This window comes from Oryza glaberrima, chromosome 5 (assembly GCF_000147395.1).
Source record: "Oryza glaberrima chromosome 5, OglaRS2, whole genome shotgun sequence".
NCBI classification, from domain to species: Eukaryota; Viridiplantae; Streptophyta; class Magnoliopsida; order Poales; family Poaceae; genus Oryza; species Oryza glaberrima.
This window is the reverse complement of record NC_068330.1, coordinates 12,546,916-12,568,069: the sequence shown is the minus strand read 5'-3', so window position 1 is coordinate 12,568,069 and position 21,154 is coordinate 12,546,916. Positions and strand designations below refer to the sequence as shown.

Sequence of the window (21,154 nt, the reverse complement as noted above, 5' to 3'; positions counted from 1 at the left end):
GGTTGGTACGCCGCGGAACACCGTAGCCTGCCCTTCTAAACGGGATAAGATCCAAAGCCAAACGCTGAATCGTACCCATCCTGATGGCCCAGATCCTGCTGACGTCATCCTCCATCAACCCCGCAAATTCCCCCACCAACGGAACACTAAGGGCTCGTCCTCCGCCTCCGCCGCCGCGGCTGCCTCGGCGTCGGTGGTAGGCGCCGCCGTACGCCACCGCGCTCCTTTCCTCGCCGCCGCCATCAAGCGCTCTCCGCGGGACATCTACAGGACGGCTACGCGCCCGCCGGAGCCCTTGACCTCCTCGCCTCCGGGCGACCCAGACCTGGCGCGGCTCTTCGTCGGGCTCGCACGCTCTATTCGATCCGTGCGGGTGCGACCGGGCGATCTGAAGTCTCGCTGAGCATCAGGCAAGTTTCCCTTGGCTTGATTGGTGGCGTCCACGGTGGGTGTATGCTACGTGTTCGATCAAATGCCTGACAGGGCCTGGTCCGGTTGCTGCTGTGGTGCAGGCCTTTTTCGGTCACATGGAAGACAATGATGACAGGGCGTCAGCTGAGATTACCACTGACCAAGAGAATCATCTCAAGGACGCCTTAATCCAGGTGTTTGCTGCTACTTCTGAACACCAAGAAGGTGAAGGTGAAGGTGCAGAGGTTGTGCAGGATGAAGAGATTGGTGAAGGTGTGGAGGGTGTGCGGGATGAGGAGATTGGAGATATCAATTCGAAGCCCGACAAACCATATGTTGGCATGGAGTTTCATGACAAGGACGAGGCAAAGAACTATTATGATGACTACGCGAGGAAATGGGGTTTCATAACAAAGATTTCAAGCTGTAGAAGAAGCCAGATCACAAAGCAATACAATCGGTATGAGTTCGCTTGCCACTCCGAGCGGAACTCGAGGGAATCTGGTGCTAGTGCTGGCAGCAGGTCAAGGAGGTCCAGTAGAGTTCTGAAGACAGGTTGTAAGGCAAGAATGGTGGTTGTGAAGAGGGATGAGAAGTGGGTGGTCACCATAGTAGATCTGGATCACAACCATCCACCTTTGAACCCTTCTGCACTTATGTCCTTAAAGCCTCATCGCCTCATAAAAGATGAAGATCATGATCTCTTAGAGTTTCTGCGCACAAACAAGATACCCACGCAGAGGATCATGTCTGTTCTCTGTGATTTGTATGGAAGCATGCAAAACATCCCTCTTGCAAGGAAAGATGTGAGCAACCTGAGGGCGACCATGAGGCCAGAGGCTGAGGGCACCTGCACTGATATGGCAGCTACAATCAAATACTTCCAAGAATCGCAAGCAGATGACCCATCATTCTTTTACAGTATGGAATTGGACAGCGAAAGCAAAATTACCAGCGTCTTTTGGGTGGATGGAGTATCAAGGGAAGCATATAGAGAATTTGGTGATTGCGTGTTTTTTAACACAAAATACATCACAACAAAGTACTGTCTTCCATTTGCGCCCATTATTGGTATGAACAATCATGGGCAGACTGTGCTTTTCGGGTGTGTGTTGCTGAAGGCTGAAATTGAGGAGACATTTGAATGGGTGTTTCAGACTTTTCTTAAGGCCATGGATGGGAAAGTGCCAAAGAGTATCATGACAGATCAAGATGAAGCAATGGAGAAAGCAATCGCAAATGTTTTGCCAAACACATCTCATAGGCGTTGCTCATGGTACATATGGAGAAATGCTAAGTTCAAGCTTGGTGTGCTGCCGTCTCGGTTGGAAGGGTTTGAAGATGACCTAAGACATTGCATTGACGAGTCGTTTAATGTTGAAGAGTTTGAAAGAAGATGGGCTGCTGTGCTTGACCGATACAATTTGGCAAGCAACAAGTATATGCAGGACCTCTACAAAATCAGAGAAAAATGGGTTCCATGCTATTTCATGGACTGCTTCTTCCCATTTATGAGCATTACCCAACAGAGTGAGGTGATGGAAGCATTGTTCAAGGATTTTGTTCACCCTGGGGACATCATCCAGAACTTCATCGTGCAATATGAGAAGCTCGTTCAATCTTGTCTGGACAGGGATGATAAACAGCTCTTTCTTACTGTCAAAACAGATGCAAATTTGTGGTCCAAATTTCCAATGGAGGAGCAGGCATCAAAATTCTACACTCGTGCAATATTTGAGAGGTTTCAGGAGCACCTCAAGAACACTACTATGTACAATGTAGTATGCGAGGCAACCCCTTATTCCTATTTGGTCCAAAATGTGTTTGGTGACCAAAGCCAGAACAGAAGATATGTTGTTCATTGCAAATTGGAGGATGAGACCTTCACATGTGTTTGCAAGCAGTATGAGAGGGAAGGATTACTCTGTGAGCATATCCTAAAGGTGATGACACATAGGAATGTCAATCTGATACCAGATAAATACTTGTTCCGTAGGTGGACTCTGAAGGGATCAGACAGTGCTGCTACACGAAGTCATGTACCTTTGAACATGGCTGAAGCGTCCACTAGGAAAATGAGGTATTCAACAATTTGCAAGAAATCAGTGTGCATGGCAAGTGAGGCATGTAGAACACAGGAAGGATACAATCTAGCCCTCCGTTCAATTGAAGAACTGACTGACAAGCTTGCCGCTATTAACTTGACCCGACAAGATCAACACCTTCCTCGGCCCAACATTTGTGATAAGAATGGGAAAGGGATCACCATGGGTGAGAGTAATACGATAGCTGAGAAGGTGCTTTCAGAAAGCTGTCTAAAAGATCCAACAAAAATCAGGCCTGCTGCGTTTGACAATAATAGTGAGTCAGCAAGAAAGAGAAACAAAGTGATGAAAGCGGTGCAAGATCTCAGGAGTCCATTTCAGGTAACAAAACTGACGGATTGAAGTACAGGGTATCAGTCCATCCTTGATGTCTGATTATGTAAATGCAATAGTGTCCTTGTGCCCCCTTCTCTTAACTCGCTGACCTGTAAGGAAAGAAGGATTTGCTGCACATGGGAGAACGGTGCTAGCCTTGTTGACTTCTTCTTTTTTTCTTTTTTTTTTTTAGCAAATGCCCTGCTGGAGTTAATGTGCTATAACGTCATTTTGGCACTTTGGTAGTGATTGCGCTCTTCCGTATCTGAAATTCTTTTCTTCCAGTAGCATAGCATGTCTGCAATGCAATGTTGAGGTCTAGGAACTGGTAGACTATGGTTAAAGTTTAACTGAAACATTTGGAGACTCTAAAGTACTCTTACGAAATCTGAATTTGCTGCTGTAGATATTGCTAATTTTTTTTATAAAATTGGTCAAACTTCAATGGAACTCTCACTCAGCAGCTCATATGTACTTGTATGTAACTCTGTGCTACAACTGTTATATATAACTTGGATGAAAAATTGTTACAACTTGAATGCAAGTATCTCGACGAATATGGTTCTTTTTTTCAAAAAAAACGTGAAATTGAAATTTCCTATACATCCGTTTGGATATTGCTTGAATTTTAGAGGCTTGCCTGCTATCCTTTGGATGTTGGAACACTACAGTACGGTATCCCGTTTAGAGTCAATTATATGTGTTTATGGAATACGGGTCTTGTACCTGTATTAGGGGACTCTGGTGGTTCTGCAAGCATGTCGAGCAGAACTGGAGATCTATTCAGGACAATAGTAGGTTCAAGTTAGAAGATTGCATATCACCAATAGAATTCCAGTCAGCTTTAGGCAGATTAGTAGTGCTAGAATCTGGCAACTGACCTGGATTCATGGAGTAAACGAGAGGAGCGGGAAGAGTGCACTAGGCCTGGATGGAGCTCATCACCCGGATTCTTGCAAAAAGCAGGAGAGACAGACGAATGTACGTGATTCGGTCATACGAAGTATTTGTTAATTGGTGTGTTACGGTATATGTACACGAAGCTTATGTGGAAACAGCTTTTGTTAATCATCATAGTACGAAACAACCATCCCAAGCTAAGAAAAGGAACATGCAACTATATATTATTAACCAGAAGAACAGAAGCAGGTTAACCCGGTCTTGAGAAATTTATTATCCTAACAAGGCACGGAGAAATCCCATAATTACACTGCTCCACGTCCCAGTCGTTTCCCGGGTCTAGCATTCGGGGTATTGACTACACGCTGAATTTAGTGAGCAGGTCATCCCGTCAAGAGAGCCTTGCGGATGACAAATAGCAAAAGAACATAGATTATTTCATCCATAATGGTGCCCCAGCAGACATCATAGCTGATTCAGTGATAGAGCTTGCCCAGATCATCTTTGAATTTGGTCTTTATCTGCTCCCTCTTCAGTTTAAGTGCAGCTGTCACCAGCCCAGACTCTGGAGTCCATGGTTCAGGCAGCAACACAATCTTTGCTGGTATTTCAAACTTCTCAAGCCTCGCTGCTTTTGCAGCCTGCACCGTTAAAACACATTGCGTTAGATATCATGGAGAATGATGGTATGTAATTAACATGAGTATAAAAATCATACTAGTATTATCATTTGCAGGTTAAGATCGCCTTAGATTACAAGTACATTAATCAGCAATCTGAATGACATCAAAGACGATGGATTGCTTATAGGAATCATCTGTCATCTCCATCGCGATGCTTTTTTAAGTACTTTGTCATGCAAACATAAACTGTATTGCACTCATGTGATAGCAAAATCCTCTGAAATCCACAGTAGGTCGGTCTCCTTACATTAGTCACAGGTCATCTAATCGCCAGGTTAGTAAAGACATACCCATTTCGTGTCATAAATCTGTGATGAGCTTTGGCTATAATCAGGATAACACAGCAGAAAGATCAATGTGCTACTAGTTGTTTTCAGTTATGAAGATACTACAGGCTCCAAATAATTTGAAGAATACAATATGTTCTTCAGCATAATTATATCCTAGTAGTTCTATAAACAAGTCTACTGCATCCATCTTATCTGTTGTTGTACTCACTGATGAGCTTGTAAAATCCATCAGCTTTTGCACTTCACCTATGTTCTTTCATAATTTATATCTTTCAAATGTAATCCAGAAAATGGCATTGTCTAATCCATGAAATGAACCCATTTCAAATTAAAGATGATAAAAGAATTTTTAAGTGCTCCTTTGGATATTGGGAAATATTCCTGCTTCTTCTGGGAAATGAACTACTACAATAAAATTCCTGCATTTTAAAGGAGCCTTGAAATTTTAAATTACTTTAAAAATAGAAATGAAAACAGTGGGGATTTATTGAATTTCTATGGCATATAAAACGGACGATTGATTAGAGTTCTAGTGCAAGAGTTACTGATAATTTGAATTTCATTTTGATTTCTGAAATAAAGATGGACACTCAGTTTCAATAGATGCTCAGATAATGAAAACAAGAGAACGTTAAATTCTAGCAATAGACAGCTGATAGATCAAGCAGACAACTCTCCAGGAGAAATGCAAGATCATACTGATGTAATGGTACATAGAAGTGATCAACTCAAGTCTAACCTTTGATAGAGATTGCTGGACCTCCTTAATGGCTTGATCATTGTGGCACAGCTCATCAAAGTTTTTGTAGTTAATCCCAGAATTTTGAGCCCACTGCTCTAAGGCCTGGTGCGCCGGCACTACCAACGCCACACAATAATTATGAAATGGATCAGCATAAACCATTATGCTGTCCACATAATTGCTAGTAGTTAGAGCTGATTCAACCTGTAAAGGCCAGAGAGAACGAGAGAGAGGGGGTTTAATATAATTATAATACAAAAAGAATACCCATAATGGTTGAGGCACTATTGTAACCAAACCTTGCCAAGAGACACATATTCTCCATGCTGAAGTTTTACTATATCCTTTTTTCTATCAATGATCTCGAGGCACCCATCAGGATGGAACTGGCCAATATCTCCAGTGTAAAACCAGCGCATTCCCCTCTCATCTACCTGGAGTAATCAGAAACAAAAATTGAAGTGAAAAATATTGTATTTGACCACCAAGGATGATTGGCAAAGATCCTTTACCTTGTAGACCTCATTTGTTTTTGCTTCATTGTTGAAATAACCTTTTGTTATGCTGTATCCACCAACTACAACCTCTCCTCGGGGCATTGGAGAATCAGAAATTTTATAGCCACCTTCTTCCCATGAAACGAGCTGAATTCATTTGATCAGAAAAAAGAGAATTAGAGATACATATACAACATGATAAGAGAACAGAAATATCTCACAACAGAATGAAATGCTTGCTAATAAACCAACCAAAACTATTGTGGTATTGTAAAATAATTTTACAGACTTTCTGTGTGCCACTTTAAGTTTTAGAATGGGGATGTTGGTCATTCTTAAGGTAACAAATTTATTGTTGTCTATAGGCCATTTTTCCTAACATCAAGATGAACATACAGCAACTCACATAATCTTTATTTGGGTTGAAACAAAATAATTACTATAACTTGAATAAAAGTGAGAGAAGGGGAAGGGGAAGACTTATGTATTGTTTGATAAAGAAAGAGAGTCTAATCATCCAAAATAGTGTAGCTTCTGAACAATAGGATCAAATAGTAAGAGCATCTCTAGCAGAAGCCCTCATTTTAAAGCCCCTAAAAACCAAATGAGGGCTGCCCCCAATTCTCTAGGACCCTACAAATGCCTTCAACTCCAGCAACAGCCCCCATTTCTTAGACCATATTTATTATTCTCTATTATATTAATATAGACTATAGGTTTATGTCTAATTTAACATCTCAATAATTAAAAGATAAATATTTTACAAGATCATATCGATGTAAAAGTTAATTATCAGGTGCATTATGCCCGAACAGCATAAACTATAGAGTATATATTTAACCAAACTACTGAAATATTATCCTATATGATGTGTCAAAGAAAAAAATGAATATATACCACTGTCTCTTTCCCTAATCCTGTATATCTCGACCCAATGGAAAAATAATAATCTTTCCACTAGAATCCTCTATGCCTCAGTAAAAAAAATGCAAAGAAAAATCTACTCCCTGCATTCTGCGTGCAGGGACATTGCAGGGGCAAGCAGACAGGCAGAAGAGGGACAGGCGGGGATGGGCTAGTGGGCAAGCGCTGGCCCTCCGGGCGGCAGCGCCGCCAGCGCAAGCAGGAGGTGGCGCGGGTTGGCAGGCAAAAGAGCTAAAATCAGTGCGGTGATTCGCCGACGTGCGAGCGGATGGCGGACCTTTCTGGGGTGGTCTTGCCGGAGGTGAGGGGTCAACGACGGTAGCCGGAGGAGATACAAATGCATCGCAGGGTGTTGTGGGACAGGGAATGTGAGATGAGCGCGCGAAGGGAAAATAACGTCTGCACCAGAAAAAACGTCGATAGGGGCCATCCTGTTGAGCCCCCAGGACTGGGGGTTTCGAGGGAGGATTCAGGGGCCTCCTCACTTTGGGGTCTATAGTAGGGTCTCTGCTGGACTTGATTTTTTCATGTTAACTCTCATAATTTAGTTAGGGGCTGGGTTTAGGGTCCCTGCTGGAGATGCTCTAAGGAAGACGTATTATCATGGCAGGCCAGCTCATGCAGATAGCAATAGGTGTATAATATTATGTAGTATGTCAAAACTGATAAAAAAAACTATATATGTATGAACGGTATATCAGAAGAGAGAATCCATAGGTGTATGGAACTATTTCCACATTGTTATTTACAGTTACTTTTGACTGGTTATTAATAATTAAGTTGTTGTCTGTTGTTATATCCTCATGGAAATCCCCAGGGTGATAAAGCCTTGTGGGAGACATGGGCTGGTAGCCTTGGTCGGAGAGGTGTGGGGCCGTGAGACAGTAATTTCTCTCTAGGCATAGCATAAACAGATTTTTACCATTTTATGTATCTTAACGCTATTATGTTCATTTAATTATAAATTTGCATACATAAATATCACTTCTATCTGTTAATTATATGCATATACATCAGATAAGTTGACTGTCCCTAGTAAGTATAAGCAAATAAATCAGATAAGCTGACTCTCCCTAGTAAGGCACAGACCTTGACATAGCAACAAGGAAGGGGTGGACCAACACGGCCCACACTTGTGTCATCCCATTCAGAAAAGGCTGCTCCAGCACAAGTCTCTGTCAATCCATAGCCTTGACCTACTGGTACACTGCAGCACAGGTAATTCAAAACTGCATAAGAACCAAAAACAAATGCAGCGACATACAATAAAAGGAAGCTCATCACATTATAGCATAGTGCATGTACTCTAGAAAGGTCCTCTGTTTAATATTTCAACTTTCAGCATTTGATTCACTAAACGTGCAAATACAAATTTCACTATAAAGTGATTTTTGACAAACTGTTTGAATTAAAAAAACATATAAGTAGCACGCCCAAATTTTATGAGCTTATCCAACAAATGTTTTGTTTTCTGTAAATAAATAAATCCAAAGGTTTGATGAGCGCACTACCTGCAAACGTACACTCTAACAATGTCTAGGACTTGAGTATGGCATTGAACTTGAATTTTCCATGAGGTAAGTTCATTAAAATCAGTATTTTTTTTTAGTAACGTCTTAAACAAACTTAAGATGTACAATAAGACAAAAAAAAAAAGTTGACTCCTTGTATGTTTTTGGAATTCATGTAATTCTAGCCTCATTTTTCGAAGAAAAAAAAGATAATTCAAGTATCCGAGAAATGACACTATGCTCTATGACTGGCACACAATCTTCAACAAATAAACTCAGTGGAAATTTTTGGAAGAATACTTCTTCAGTTGACATCTCACTGATTGCAAATGGTTAAATTTAAGATAATCCAAATAGGACAAAAGAAATTACCCAAGACATATATTCATAAATCTTTGTGTGTCACTCGATAGAGGTGCACCACCACAAAGAACAAATCTAATGCGCCCACCAAGCATGGAACGTATTGGTTTAAAAATGAGGTTATCCCATATCATCCTCTCTGGTGCCCAGGATCCAAACCAACTTCCTTCAATAGCTCCAAGATTTCGTTTATAGGCAATGTCAAACAGCTTTTTGGTCAGACCACCCTTCTCACCAACCTGGAAACATAATTTAAATATTAAGTTTTGAGATGAGAAGTATGTTTAAACCATATTTTGGTGCATGATCATAACATTTGACCGTTCAATTCTGCCTGCATGATACATGCCATTTGATGCAATGCATTTAAAATATTAAGTCCACAGAAACTCATTGTTTCAAACATGTTTCCAGCCTTCGGTTTCATCATCTGCTTGTTGGCTTATCAGCCACAACCAATTTGAATTTGAAACTTAATTTTAGAGTTGAATTTGGGGTTTTCTCATCATAGTCTATTCTCCAGCCTTGTACCTCCCATTTTTAATATATGATGCCGTTAACTTTTTGATAAACGTTTGATCATTCGTCCTATTCAAAATTTTAGACCGAATATAAAAAAATTTAAGCCATGCTTAAAGAACATTTGACAATAAATCAAATCATAATAAAATAAATGATAATTACATATTTTTTAATAAGAAGAATGGTCAAATGTATCTCAAAATGTCAACAGCACCATATGTTAAAAAACGGAGGGAGTATAACAGTTTAACCCAAAAATTATTTTCGGTTGCTTCATTTTCTATGGCTTATCAGCCTCAGCCGAAGCTCAGACTTGTATGCTAGACAAGACATAAAGCGTGCTACGGTATGGTAGGCATTATAATGGCTAGGGTTGGGAAATAAGAGATGCAGACCAGAGCAGTGCACCAAAACTGAAGGTTGTAGTGTTGTATGATACCAAAAACATGCATGTTATACTACACTAGAAATGGCTGGGGCCTGCACTTGACTTTGCCCATTGAGCTAGCCAGAACATCAATTTTTTTTTTAAGATATGCCTGGTGTAAGGTACAGAAAAATCTACAAGTTGCTAGGCTGCTAGATGTGCAAACGACAACCAAACAGTGCATCTATATCCTAATCTTAATTCCTTAAAAATACTGAATTGGGGGTGATAGTGTGCTCTTCTATACCCCACCAAGTTGTGTGGTCAGGTATAAGTGGTGACATATAAACTGTTTGCAGTATTTAGGTTTTAGCTGATCCCATATGGCATGTACATCCATTGAAATACGTGGGCACATTGCTAGCAGTAGCACTCCTTTAAAAATAAGGTTGTGGTGGTTGTGAATCCACCACTCACCAACTCTGCACTGCAATTTTTATGAATTGCTGCCTTCATTTCCTTACATTACAATACCTCAATATCCCATATGTTGTTTGTTCTTATTTGGCCTTCTAAAAATTAGAAGTTGACATGAAAATGTCCAAGATGGACCAATGTATATGTGGCATGTGCGAATACAGTCAAACATTACTAAAACGAAAAGGAAATTAAGTACATGGCCATACAGATAACGCTTAACATAAAACAATATTAGGACCTGTATGGTTCAAAACTTTTTTCTTTAGTTTATTCACAGGCAGATATTTAAACATATAAATGATTAATGCATCAAAGGCACTCTAAAGACATGTTGCAGCTGAATGCAAATGGCATATAAAAGATTGCAGAACTAGTCAAAGATGGAAAGATAATGGTGTAAACTACTGAGATAGATGGTATGAGAGGAGAATCTTGAACCTTTTTAAACACGGCATCTCTGATGCGGTCTAAAATTGCAGGGACTGAAATCATAAGAGTAGGCTTCAGTGCAGAAACATCTCCTTTTGTCCCCTTCTTTATTTTATTTGATGTATCTGTCATAGTCAGAGCTGAGCCATATCCAATGGCAGCACCAGAAGCTAACATGACAGTCTGGCCAAACAAAACAACAATATGTCATAGAAATATTCACAGTTCTTAATAATGGCATCTCTCTCAATTGCAAAAGATGTCACCTCTGCTGCTAGTTCAAAGACATGAGCCAGCGGAAGGTATGCCAGATAAACATCCCCTGTGCCAAGTTTTGGTATGATTGTCATGACAGCTGCAGTTGTGGCCACCATATTTCCATGTGTAATCATTACACCCTATGTCAAAGGAAACCATAAAACTGGATTAAAAGAGGACACAAGAACTGCAAACTCAAAAGTGGTTGACATTGTGATAAATGAAAGTACATAGCTGTGGATCCACAATGGATTGTAATTCAAGTTTGCACAAAAAAATATGCATTATGCTGATCATTTTGTCAAAAAGACGAACGTTGTCACACTCATGAACAGTTAATTCATATATTTTATCTATACCTGTTTTTCCTAATCCGAGGAATTTTGAGTTGTTTGTGCAAAATGATGTTCTCGTTATGAATTTCAAATTTGAGCCTTTTTCGCGTATCAAAATGCATATGGTTTCTGAATTTATTTATTTTTTTTCTCTGAATACTAGAGTCAACCTAGAGATCCAGTGGTTATAGAGGGTCTTAATTGTACATTGGAACAGTCCATGGATCTCTACATGATGATGAGGAGTGGATGAAGCAGTGATGGATCAGTTTGGTTCATCCTGTTCCCATCCCTGCTATCCTTCCACAATAAGCAAAGTGGGTAATTGCACTTGCAAAAATACCAAGGAAAAACCAACTTTCCTTTGGGGAAGAGAGGAAAAGAGAGTATATATCAGGAAAGTGAATTTAATTTGTAGAAAGGATTTAATGTCCTGCTTTATTTCTCATTTGTAAATTAAATGGGCATAACTGCATATTATCATAACTCTCAATGTTGCCCTTAATTATGGAGAGCATCAGTTCAAAAGGAAGTTATGTGAGTACGTTGAGAATAGGCCCAAGAGATTATCATAATATCTGTCAAGCTAATGGGCTAATAGGATCGTAATTCTCTATATCATACATCACTTAAGCTCTTGTTCAGTGAAAGTAACAGGATGGTAGGCTCATCATGTGTGTACACCTTCAGATGAAGCAAAAAGAAAAGGAGGAACAAGAAAGAATGACCCCTGCTTTTGTCCTTATTTATTTTCATGAATAAAAATAGATAACAGCATATGACAGAAAAAATCAGAATATCTTTGAGCACAAGTGTACCTTGGGAAGACCCGTACTTCCACTTGTATACATAATAACTGCAGTATCAGTGCTTGAAGGTAATCTTGCATCTGTATGTGATGTTTTACCCAATTCTTCAACTTCACCAAAAGAAAATGTTGTCCAGTGCTTCATTTGATTGAGTACCTCAGCCTCAACAGGTTCATCCTCAATATAGATAACATGCTTAACACTCTGCAACTTGGAACTGATTGCAGGTAGCTTCTTAAGTTGCTTTGAATCACATATCAGAGTTGAAACCTGTGTCTGAAATTTATAACACACAAAAAAAATGAGTTTCCCATCTACTAATGGTTGCTGTCATTTAACTCTTCTAAAGTGTAACCATCTACTAACGGCAATTCAGCATGGACATGTGTCAAAATTCAAGTTGTTGAACTCTGCCTTTATAACTCTCTTACCAAAACAGGTGGATGCTTGTAGAGTTAAAGATTTTCGCCCCATAAGCCTCATTCACAGTTTTGCGAAGTTGGTTTCAAAGATCTTGGCAAACCGTCTTGCTCCGCTGCTTCCTAGTATGGTTTCTATTAATCAAAGTGCTTTTATCAAAGGGAGAAGTATCCATGATAATTTCTTCCTTGTGCAGCAAATGGCCAAGTGTTTGCATGCAAGAAAAGAATCACATGTTCTGTTGAAGCTGGATATATCTAAGGCTTTTGACTCAGTTTCTTGGCCTTCTCTTTTGGAGGTTCTACAACAGTTGGATTTTGGTCATTTTTGGTGCAACCTACTTTGTTTGCTGCTGTCTACCTCTTCTACTCGGGTTCTAATCAATGGGGAGCCTGAGGAGGTGATTCTGCACCGCCGCGGCCTTCGGCAAGGTGATCCATTGTCCCCGATGCTTTTTATTCTAGTCATGGATGTTCTCAGCTCACTAGTTGATTGGGTGGCCCAAGAAGGATGGTTGCAACCTCTTGCTTTTCGGCAAACGCAGCAGCGATGCTCCTTTTTTGCTGACAATGTGGTCTTGTTCTCTAGGCCAACAGCTGACGATCTCTCAGTTATCACACAGGTTCTTGATATTTTTGGTCATGCTTCAGGACTTGTGACTAACATGCAGAAAAGCTCGATAACTCCCATTAGGTGCAATGAGGATGAGTTGAAAGTGATTTCTAACATGCTGCCATGTGAGGTCAAGGATTTTCCTTGTTCATATTTGGGCTTGCCGCTGAACATTAAGAAGCCTTCTAAAGCCAAGTTGCAAGCTCCGGTTGATAAGGTAGCAGATTACCTCCCAATGTGGAAGGCCTCCCTCATGAACAAGGCCGGTCGACTCATCTTGGTGCGGGTGGTCCTCTCCGTCTGAGTTGGGCACTACGTATCCATTGGTTATGGCTCCAGAAGACAGATAGTGACCGTGCGTGGCAAGGCCTACCCATCCAGGTTCCTCGCATGTCTCATAATCTCTTCAGTGTGGCTGTTGAATCACGAGTTGGGAATGGGCAGTCTACTTTGTTTTGGACTGATAGGTGGTTACTAGGAAGGAATATCTTAAAAATGGCCCCTAATCTGTGTATGTTGGTCGCTAAGAGGGTGGTTAAACGTTGTACAGTGGCTCACGCTCTCAATAACGGGAAATGGATCACGGACATAAAAGGGCCCTTGACTGTGCAAGTGATTAATGAGTATCTCCAGATATGGGACTCAGTTTTTGGTATAGGGCTGCAAGAAGGTGTCCTGGATCAGCACGTTTGGAAACTAACAGACTCAGGGTCCTACACTTCCAAGTCTGCCTACAGGGCCTTCTTTGTTGGGACTGTCCGTTTTGCTCCTTGGAAAAGGATTTGGAATAGTTGGGCTCCTCTTAAGTGTAAGTTTTTTGTGTGGTTGGCCATTTACAACAGATGTTGGACGGCGGATCGACTTGCAAAGCGAGGCTTGCCTCACCGGGACGCTTGTCCGCTTTATGATCAGGCCGACGAGACGATACAGCACATCTTGGTTTCCTGTGTGTTCAGTCGACAAGTTTGGTCCTTGGTCCTGCAAAGGCTTGGTTTCTCCTCCACACTTCCGAATCAGGATACACGTAAGTTTTCGAGTTGGTGGTCAAGGACAGTGAAAGGCTTACAGAAGAATGAGAAGAAGGGGCTCAATTCGCTAGTCATCTTAGCCATCTGGAAAATTTGGAAAGATATAAATGATTGTGTTTTCAATAGAGCTACGCATAGTGTGCCTGTGGCAATCCAAGCCATAGCTAATGAGGGTGCACTTTGGTGTTTTGTGGGAGCATCAAAACTCCAAGAGCTATTTGCGAAAGCAATAGCTCCTGTACCATAGGAGGTCGAAGCGCGTGCTTGATGTTCTGTGTGTTTTTGTGAGGTGTTATTGTTTTGTATAACCTTGGTAGGTGGGTGCTGAGGTTTGCTAAATCCTTCACCGCTTGCCTCTTTATTCTTGCTTAATGAAATGATACGCAGATCTCATGCGTATTCGGAAAAAAAAATCTTCTCATAGAGTTTTTTAAGCCTTGGGAAACAATTTGCATGGTTATTGCTTGAATGTTCATACTGGTAAAGATTTCTCTCAAGAACAACCAACTAATGAAGATAGTTTAGGCAAGACAGGTAATAAACTGATTAAACAATGTAAACCAAACAGACAAAAATAGTATCATATCAACAACATGAACTACCATACAAGCTTCGGTATTACATTTCATCCACCAAACAGTTCGCCCAAAATCTTAAAAGTTGCTGACATATAAGGATGACCCATACTTCAATAAAATGTGTAAAATTACCCATATATAAAGAAAAAAAAGAAACGGTAGGAATGTACTAGTTTCCCAAGTGGATAATTATAAGAATGAACATAAATACTGCACAAAAAAGCCACATATGGGTTGTACCTCATTCAGTGAATGCACCAGTGCATCCTCGCCAAGAGATGCATAGATAGTTACAACTGTTAGATTTTGTCGAAAGCATCCCTGACAAAATAAAACAATTATTGTCATACAGGTTCATAGGTTCTCACAAATGTATACAGAAAGCCACACTATTTATTATAATCACCTGAGCAGCAATGATCCACTCAGTTCTTGTATCAGCAAATATTGCAGCACGACTATCTCGTTGGTGACCCAACTTGATGAGACCAGAAGCAAAATTACATGCACGACTAAATGCTTCTGCGTAGGTATCCCATTCATATTCACCTAAATGCAATTTCTCGAACTTCCTGCCATCAGGTGACTCCACAAATTCTCTATTGATTAGCTTCCTTGTGCCAAGACACCTGTGTCGAGGGTATTTTTTGCTAGCCATCTCAAATAAAGCTGCCATTGTGGTGGCACCCTCCCATGGAACTTCAACTAACATGGAAAATCTACTGTTTCGCATGGCAAGTCCTGCCTCACCACCCACATCAGCTTGTACTGCTCTTTTCTTTCCCTTTTTGTTGAATATGGAAGAAAGCATGATAGGAATAACTACAGCAAGTAGAATGGCACCAATAATTCCAGGCAGACCATACTCTTTCACCAGTGGAACATCACTTGTGGCAATTCTTTGAAGAATTGACATGTTTGGATTATCGCCAGTATTTTCTCCCATGATTTTAAGATTTCATCAACTGAAAGATTTCACAAATTTCGCTACAAGAAAGTATAAAGTGTTAATAACCATCATGTTAGTATGTTGCAAATAAGTAATAACTAATTTCTTCTCAATTTTATAAATAATTGCCTTGAACAGAAGAAATGAGTATAACTAGATTAGTGCAGCATGGAGAATGCTTTTGCACTACAGTAGCATTCTATTTAACATTATGAATCATGGAAAAATGAAAAATACTAGCAATTAACAATATTTAGAAGCACTGGTACTCTTCTTCCAACTAACAAAATTAAAAATGATCGTATGGTATAAACAGATTCAGCAGCTATTAGACAGCCTTGTTATGCAGAGCAAAAAACTGTAAAGTGCAGTAAAACAGTAAATACTTGGTAGTTTTAATCTCTTTGAGTAAATAACATATCCGCATCTCCAATGAATGTTAAATGGTATTGCTCAGAGCACCGCACAAATTATTTTATGATGACAACAAAATTCCCAAAGGTCAACTTAAGTTGCTAAAAAGTACAATAATGAAATTGCTTGTGAATCCTGCAGTTGCCTACTTCTACAGTGAGAACGACTCAACATTACAAGCTGACTCGTGGAAGCAACAGCACTATCACAACAGGTTAGCAGTCAAGATGATATGTAAGATTCAGCACGAAGCAACGAAGTTGACAGAAATATTTTGTAAGTGGAGTAAGTAGATTAGCAGGAATCTTATGACAAGTTGAAGACTTGTAGAGAAGATAATTCAATAAAATATAGCATCCATCTCTGGTTTGCTCAAAGGGCCAATATCTTATGGCAAGGTCCTTCGAAGTTGCAAGCAATTACAAAGGGACACGGATTTACATTTGAAGAAAAAAAAAGATAACATGATCTCACCTAAGAAACAAGGATTAAAGTAAACAACCACTTTGTGCAAATTAGCAGCGGTAGGAGAGGAATAATTGAGGCTTGAGGAAGAACCATTGAATAGGGACATTAATTAAACGGTTAAAGTTATAATTATTCCTTACTCTGTACAGCAGCATAGTCTGTGCGTGGGATCAAAGGAAATCAGGGGCGGATCAAACTTGGGACATGGGGGCTCAAACTTTTGGGGGAGCAAACAAATTAAGAAAGATCTAGAATAGAAGCTAGCGTTAACGCGAGCAAATTCCAGGCAAAAGTACTCCCGGTGGGAGAGAGAGATGAATCAGAAAGAGGATGTGGATGCTCACCCCGATCCCCTCCCCTCCCCTCCCCTGCTCTGCTCGCCAGATGGAGATCGGCGCACCTCCCCTCCGTTGCTCTGCTCGCCAGATGGAGATCGGCGTCCGGCGTCCCCTCCCCTGTTCAGCCGCGACTCGTCTTGGCGCAAGGAGCGGAGACGACGAGACGAGAGATTTCTGTTTCTTTTACGCCAAGGGAAGGAAGTGGAAGATGCTCGAGTGCTCCACCTTTTGTATAAAAAGCTTTCAGGCCGCGTTCGGCAGTTAGCTTTCCCATCTTATAATACGCATTTCAAATTGCTAGATGGGGTTGTTTTTATAATTTTATATAAAAATATTGTTTTAAAAAATAATATTAATATATTTCTTGAGTTAGTTTTTTAATACTTAATTAATCATACGCTAATGAGCTGCTCCGTTTTTTCAGAGAGAAAGGTTTCCAACTCAGGGCACCGAACGCAGGCTGCGAACACGAAAAACGGTATTGCCCATGAGTGTTTGATTAATTAAGTATTAGCTTAAAATATTTAAATAATAGATTAATATGATTTTTCTAAAGCAACTTTTCTATATAATTTTTTTTAAAAAAAACACATCGTTTAGCAGTTTCAGGAGCACACGCGTGAAAAACGAGAGGTAAAGTTGGAAAAGAATACAGCCTGTTGGGCACCCACCCTTGCTAGCATTTGGTGTGGATAAGTCCACTTTGACTCCTTCAACTATACCTCTACTATGATTCATATCCCTGAATCGTAATACCAGGTATCTCACCCCCCTCAACTATGAAAACTGGTGCAATGTAACTTCCTCGTTTTAGTGGGTGTTTTCGCTGACGTTGCACTTTGACTTGTTCCAATCCGCTGAGTCACCTAGTGGGACCCGTATGTCAGTGCCACATACTCTCTTCTCTTCCTTCCCTTTCTCTCCTCACTTTCCTCTCTCATGGAAATAACAACGTACGATGGTGATTAGGGGAGGTCATCGTTGTGTCGCCAACCCCTCTTTCCCCTTCCTCTCGTCTCCATCGGGGAGGACGAAGCACGAGCGAGAATGACAGCGGCAGTGAGAGGGGAGGCTGTCGTCGTGCCGCCGTCTCTCCCGTCACCATCTCCGCCTCCCCTCTGCTGCCCCTTCCACTCTCCGTCGTCGAGGAGCGGAAAGCACGAGCGAGGATGACAACAATGGTGAGAGGGGAGGTCATCATTGCATCGTTGTCCCTCCCGCCACCGCCTCCGCTGCTCCCTTTCGTTCACCGCCATCGGGGAGGAGGAAGCACGAGCGAGGATGGTGGCGGTGGTGAGAGGGGAGGTCATCATCACGTCGCCGTCCCTCCCACCCATAACCTTGCATGGGGAAAGCCGCCGCACTTACTCTGCCAACAACGCGTCATCATCGCTCTGACGGCCACCACGCTCTGTCTCATCTGGCCGATTCCGCTGAGGGAAGAGAAGACCGGAGTGGCACGACACGCCGTCATCACCTCGATGGCCACCCCGGTATGTCTCGTCCTACACCGCTCATCCCTTCCGCCACCGCCTCTTCCTCACCTTTGTTGTCGCCAACATGTCTGATTTCGCCGAGAGAAGAGAAGACTGGAGTGGTGTGGCGCCTCTGCCCTGCCTTCCTGCCAGCAATGATGAGAGGGAAAAGATAAACGTCATTGATAGGTGGGTCCCACAAGGTGACATAGCAGGTTAGACCAAATCAAAGTGCCACATCAGCAAAACAGTCCTTCAAAACCGTCTAAGGGAGTTAATAGTCGAGATATCCGATATTGCAGTTCATGGATATGAATTAGATTTAACCACTAAGGAGTCAAAGTGGACTTATTCCCATTGGTGCTCGACTCACTAAGGCCTGCGTGACTGCACAATTAAGAATGTAGCCCAGTTACTCCTCCCCCACTGCTCCATCCATTTCAAATTACTTAGGTCCCGTTCGTGTCCACTAGAAATAGTTGATAAAATTTTGAATATTTGTGGCACGCTTTTTAAACGGCTAAACGGTATGTTTCGTGCGGAAACTTTTTCTATATGAAAGTTGCTCTAAATATCAAATTAATCTATTTTTCAAGTTTGTAAATAATTAAAACTCAATTAATCATACATTAATATCACCTTGTTTTACGTAAAACACTTAATCTTAATCTTTATCTTTAGAAAAAAAATATTCTAATCAAACATTTTAATCTTTAACCGTTAATTTCTATATATAAAAATTTTAACATCATAAGATTTACACTTTTGACACTATGAGAAATATTTTTATAATTAACAATTCATATGTGGTTAAACTGAACATAATTCTAAAAACTAATGTTAAACATAGGGATGTTTCACTTATGACAAAGCCTATAACTTTAAGTAATTTGAAATTGGGAAAGTAGTTATTAGTAGTATCAATAGTAAACCAATATGCATATTAGCGATCACCAGACCCGTTCCTTTTACACCCGCAACAGTAGAGGCGTGAGAAGATATAAAACACATGTGTCCTTCCTTTTAAAAAACATAGACAATGTACTTCCTCCGTCCCAATATGTAACAACTTAGGATGGGATTAGACCAATCCTAGAACTACGGATCTCACTACTACAAAAGTGATTTTTCTGTACGAGAGCCCATGAATTTTGCAAACGGACCATTACTAGTGGCGTCTGCAAAAATCTAGGGTCATTTTCCCATACGGCTCCTTAAGTGGCCCGTATGGAAAAATCGATTTTCCCATACGGGCCTCTTAAGATGGCCGTATGCAAAAATGAGTTTATTTTTGCATGTGGCTGTTTGACGACCAAATTTGGTAAATTATGAACCAGGTTCGACATTGAGATCGAGGCGGATTCGACAAAGAGGTTGATTCGAAGAACAGAGTATGCATCGGCTAGAATCTGCATTGGCTGAGATGGATCGGACAGAGGACAGCCGATACAGCCGATTCCGATGATGACAGTTTCGAAGATGTTTCTAGAATCAATCAAGGTGCTTCATGAAGATTGCCGTGATGGAGATAGAGCTCTCGGATAGGCAATTGTATCTATTAATTAGGATATTTTATGTAATTTCTTTAGAGATATGTTTGGGCAAAAGTCTGCTGCAAAGACTTATGATATCTTAGAGTTTATTAGAGGTAAATGTCGTGTCCGGCAAGGACATATCTTGTATCTCGGGTATAAATAGAACCCGAACCCATGTAATCAATTAACAATTGTTCAATATAATCTCGGCGCATCGCCATTGTCAGGGTTACGGGTTAGGTATACCCTTTACCCTTCGATATACGTCGCATATCGGTATGGCATACCCACGCGCATACAGATACCCTCAGCATGCATTAAGGAAATCATTCACGGAGTTTACGGATGGAAAGAGTCCTGCTCGGACCAGACTGGGTCGTCAACGTATCGTGTGAGGTTTGATGTCTCCGAGTTCTACTTGGAAACCGTCTGACCTGCGATATAAAAGGGACCCCCCGGAGAGGACCTAAGGCATCGAATCTCAGAGCCAACACAACCCCCACAGCCTACGAAGTCGGAGCCTGCAGGAGCCAAATCGCTGGGGATCTAGTCGAACCAACTCGACTACGATCTCGCCAGATCCATCGAGTTCCATTGTTCCCTTTGTAACCTGTGTTTTCCATCATATAATCCCACATCAACTGGATTAGGGCTATTACCTATCAAGGGGCCTGAACCAGTATAATCTTCGTCTTTTGTCTGCTTGATGTCGTACTAGGTAGACCCTTGTACCAACGTACCCCAATACCCTCTATATCCGGTCTACGGGTATCACCCGTTGACAGTGGAGCGCCAGGTAGGGGGACTTTGTGCTCAAGGTTCTACTACTATGTCATCCAGCTTCGTCGACAACAGCATCAACACCAACTCAACCAAGTATTCCCTGCTTCAACAATGCTGGTGTGGACTCAAGTCGGCGAAATCGTCTTCCCGGTTTACACCACGATGCCGATCTCAGCCGGTCCATCAATGACCGGAAACGAGAACGCAGTGGCTACAAACCAAGACGACACCATGTAAAAAGATCCTCCCGCTGAGGCGGAGAACGGAACCTCGACGACATCCAAGCTCGAGAAGGATTCTAATGCGGCCAAACCTTGTCATTCCGACAAGAACCACGAGCCGACGAGGATAACTTCTGAAGCGACAAGGTCCTGGTGTCCTATCCACAAAACCAGGAAACACACTTTGCAAGCCTGCTGGGTTTTTCTCAACGTCCGCGCTGAAATTCGCGCCTGCAAAGAGCGTGGAATTCAGCGTATTTCTCCAACTCGTGATGTCTATTGTCCTATTTACAAGACAAAGAATCATGACCTCTCAAGCTGCAAGGTCTTTCTCAGCGCCATGAAGGCGCCATCTCCTAAGGTCCAACAGTCACACGTCGCCATCAGGGATA

The 21,154-nt window shown here is 41.4% G+C and overlaps 2 protein-coding genes across 3 annotated transcripts; one reads left to right on the top strand and one right to left on the bottom strand.

Annotated features, from left to right (window-relative positions):
- The first annotated feature begins 47 nt into the window (after positions 1 to 47).
- Positions 48 to 3,497, top strand: LOC127775172 (protein FAR1-RELATED SEQUENCE 5-like). The gene is made up of 2 exons (XM_052301491.1): positions 48 to 410; positions 513 to 3,497. Exon 2 carries the CDS (start codon positions 528 to 530, stop codon positions 2,856 to 2,858), a length of 2,331 nt encoding a protein of 776 aa, XP_052157451.1. The 5' UTR covers positions 48 to 410; positions 513 to 527; the 3' UTR covers positions 2,859 to 3,497.
- Positions 3,498 to 3,929: 432 nt separating this feature from the next.
- On the bottom strand, positions 3,930 to 16,960 carry LOC127775173 (long chain acyl-CoA synthetase 8). 2 transcript variants are annotated; one of them, XM_052301492.1, is made up of 12 exons: positions 16,755 to 16,960; positions 14,986 to 15,566; positions 14,820 to 14,900; positions 11,951 to 12,217; positions 10,806 to 10,937; positions 10,549 to 10,722; positions 8,751 to 8,980; positions 7,957 to 8,074; positions 5,959 to 6,090; positions 5,746 to 5,880; positions 5,444 to 5,650; positions 3,930 to 4,372 (listed from the first exon to the last, which is right to left on the bottom strand). In XM_052301492.1, exons 2-12 carry the CDS (start codon positions 15,523 to 15,525, stop codon positions 4,208 to 4,210), a joined length of 2,181 nt encoding a protein of 726 aa, XP_052157452.1. In that variant the 5' UTR covers positions 15,526 to 15,566; positions 16,755 to 16,960; the 3' UTR covers positions 3,930 to 4,207. The 2 variants fall into 2 exon arrangements, with proteins under 2 accessions (XP_052157452.1, XP_052157453.1); XM_052301493.1 differs by lacking the exon at positions 16,755 to 16,960 and adding an exon at positions 16,551 to 16,569.
- Between the last annotated feature and the right edge of the window lie 4,194 nt (positions 16,961 to 21,154).

Bases quoted from the DNA above. Each gene is read 5' to 3' on its own strand.
- LOC127775172 (XM_052301491.1), top strand. From the start codon at position 528: ATGGAAGACAATGATGACAGGGCGTCAGCTGAGATTACCACTGACCAA.
- LOC127775173 (XM_052301492.1), bottom strand. From the start codon at position 15,525: ATGGGAGAAAATACTGGCGATAATCCAAACATGTCAATTCTTCAAAGA. The intron at 14,901-14,985 runs GTGATTATAATA...TTATTTTGTCAG, and splicing joins AGTGGATCATTGCTGCTCAG to GGATGCTTTCGACAAAATCT. The intron at 10,723-10,805 runs GTGACATCTTTT...TTGTTTGGCCAG, and splicing joins TCTTTGAACTAGCAGCAGAG to ACTGTCATGTTAGCTTCTGG.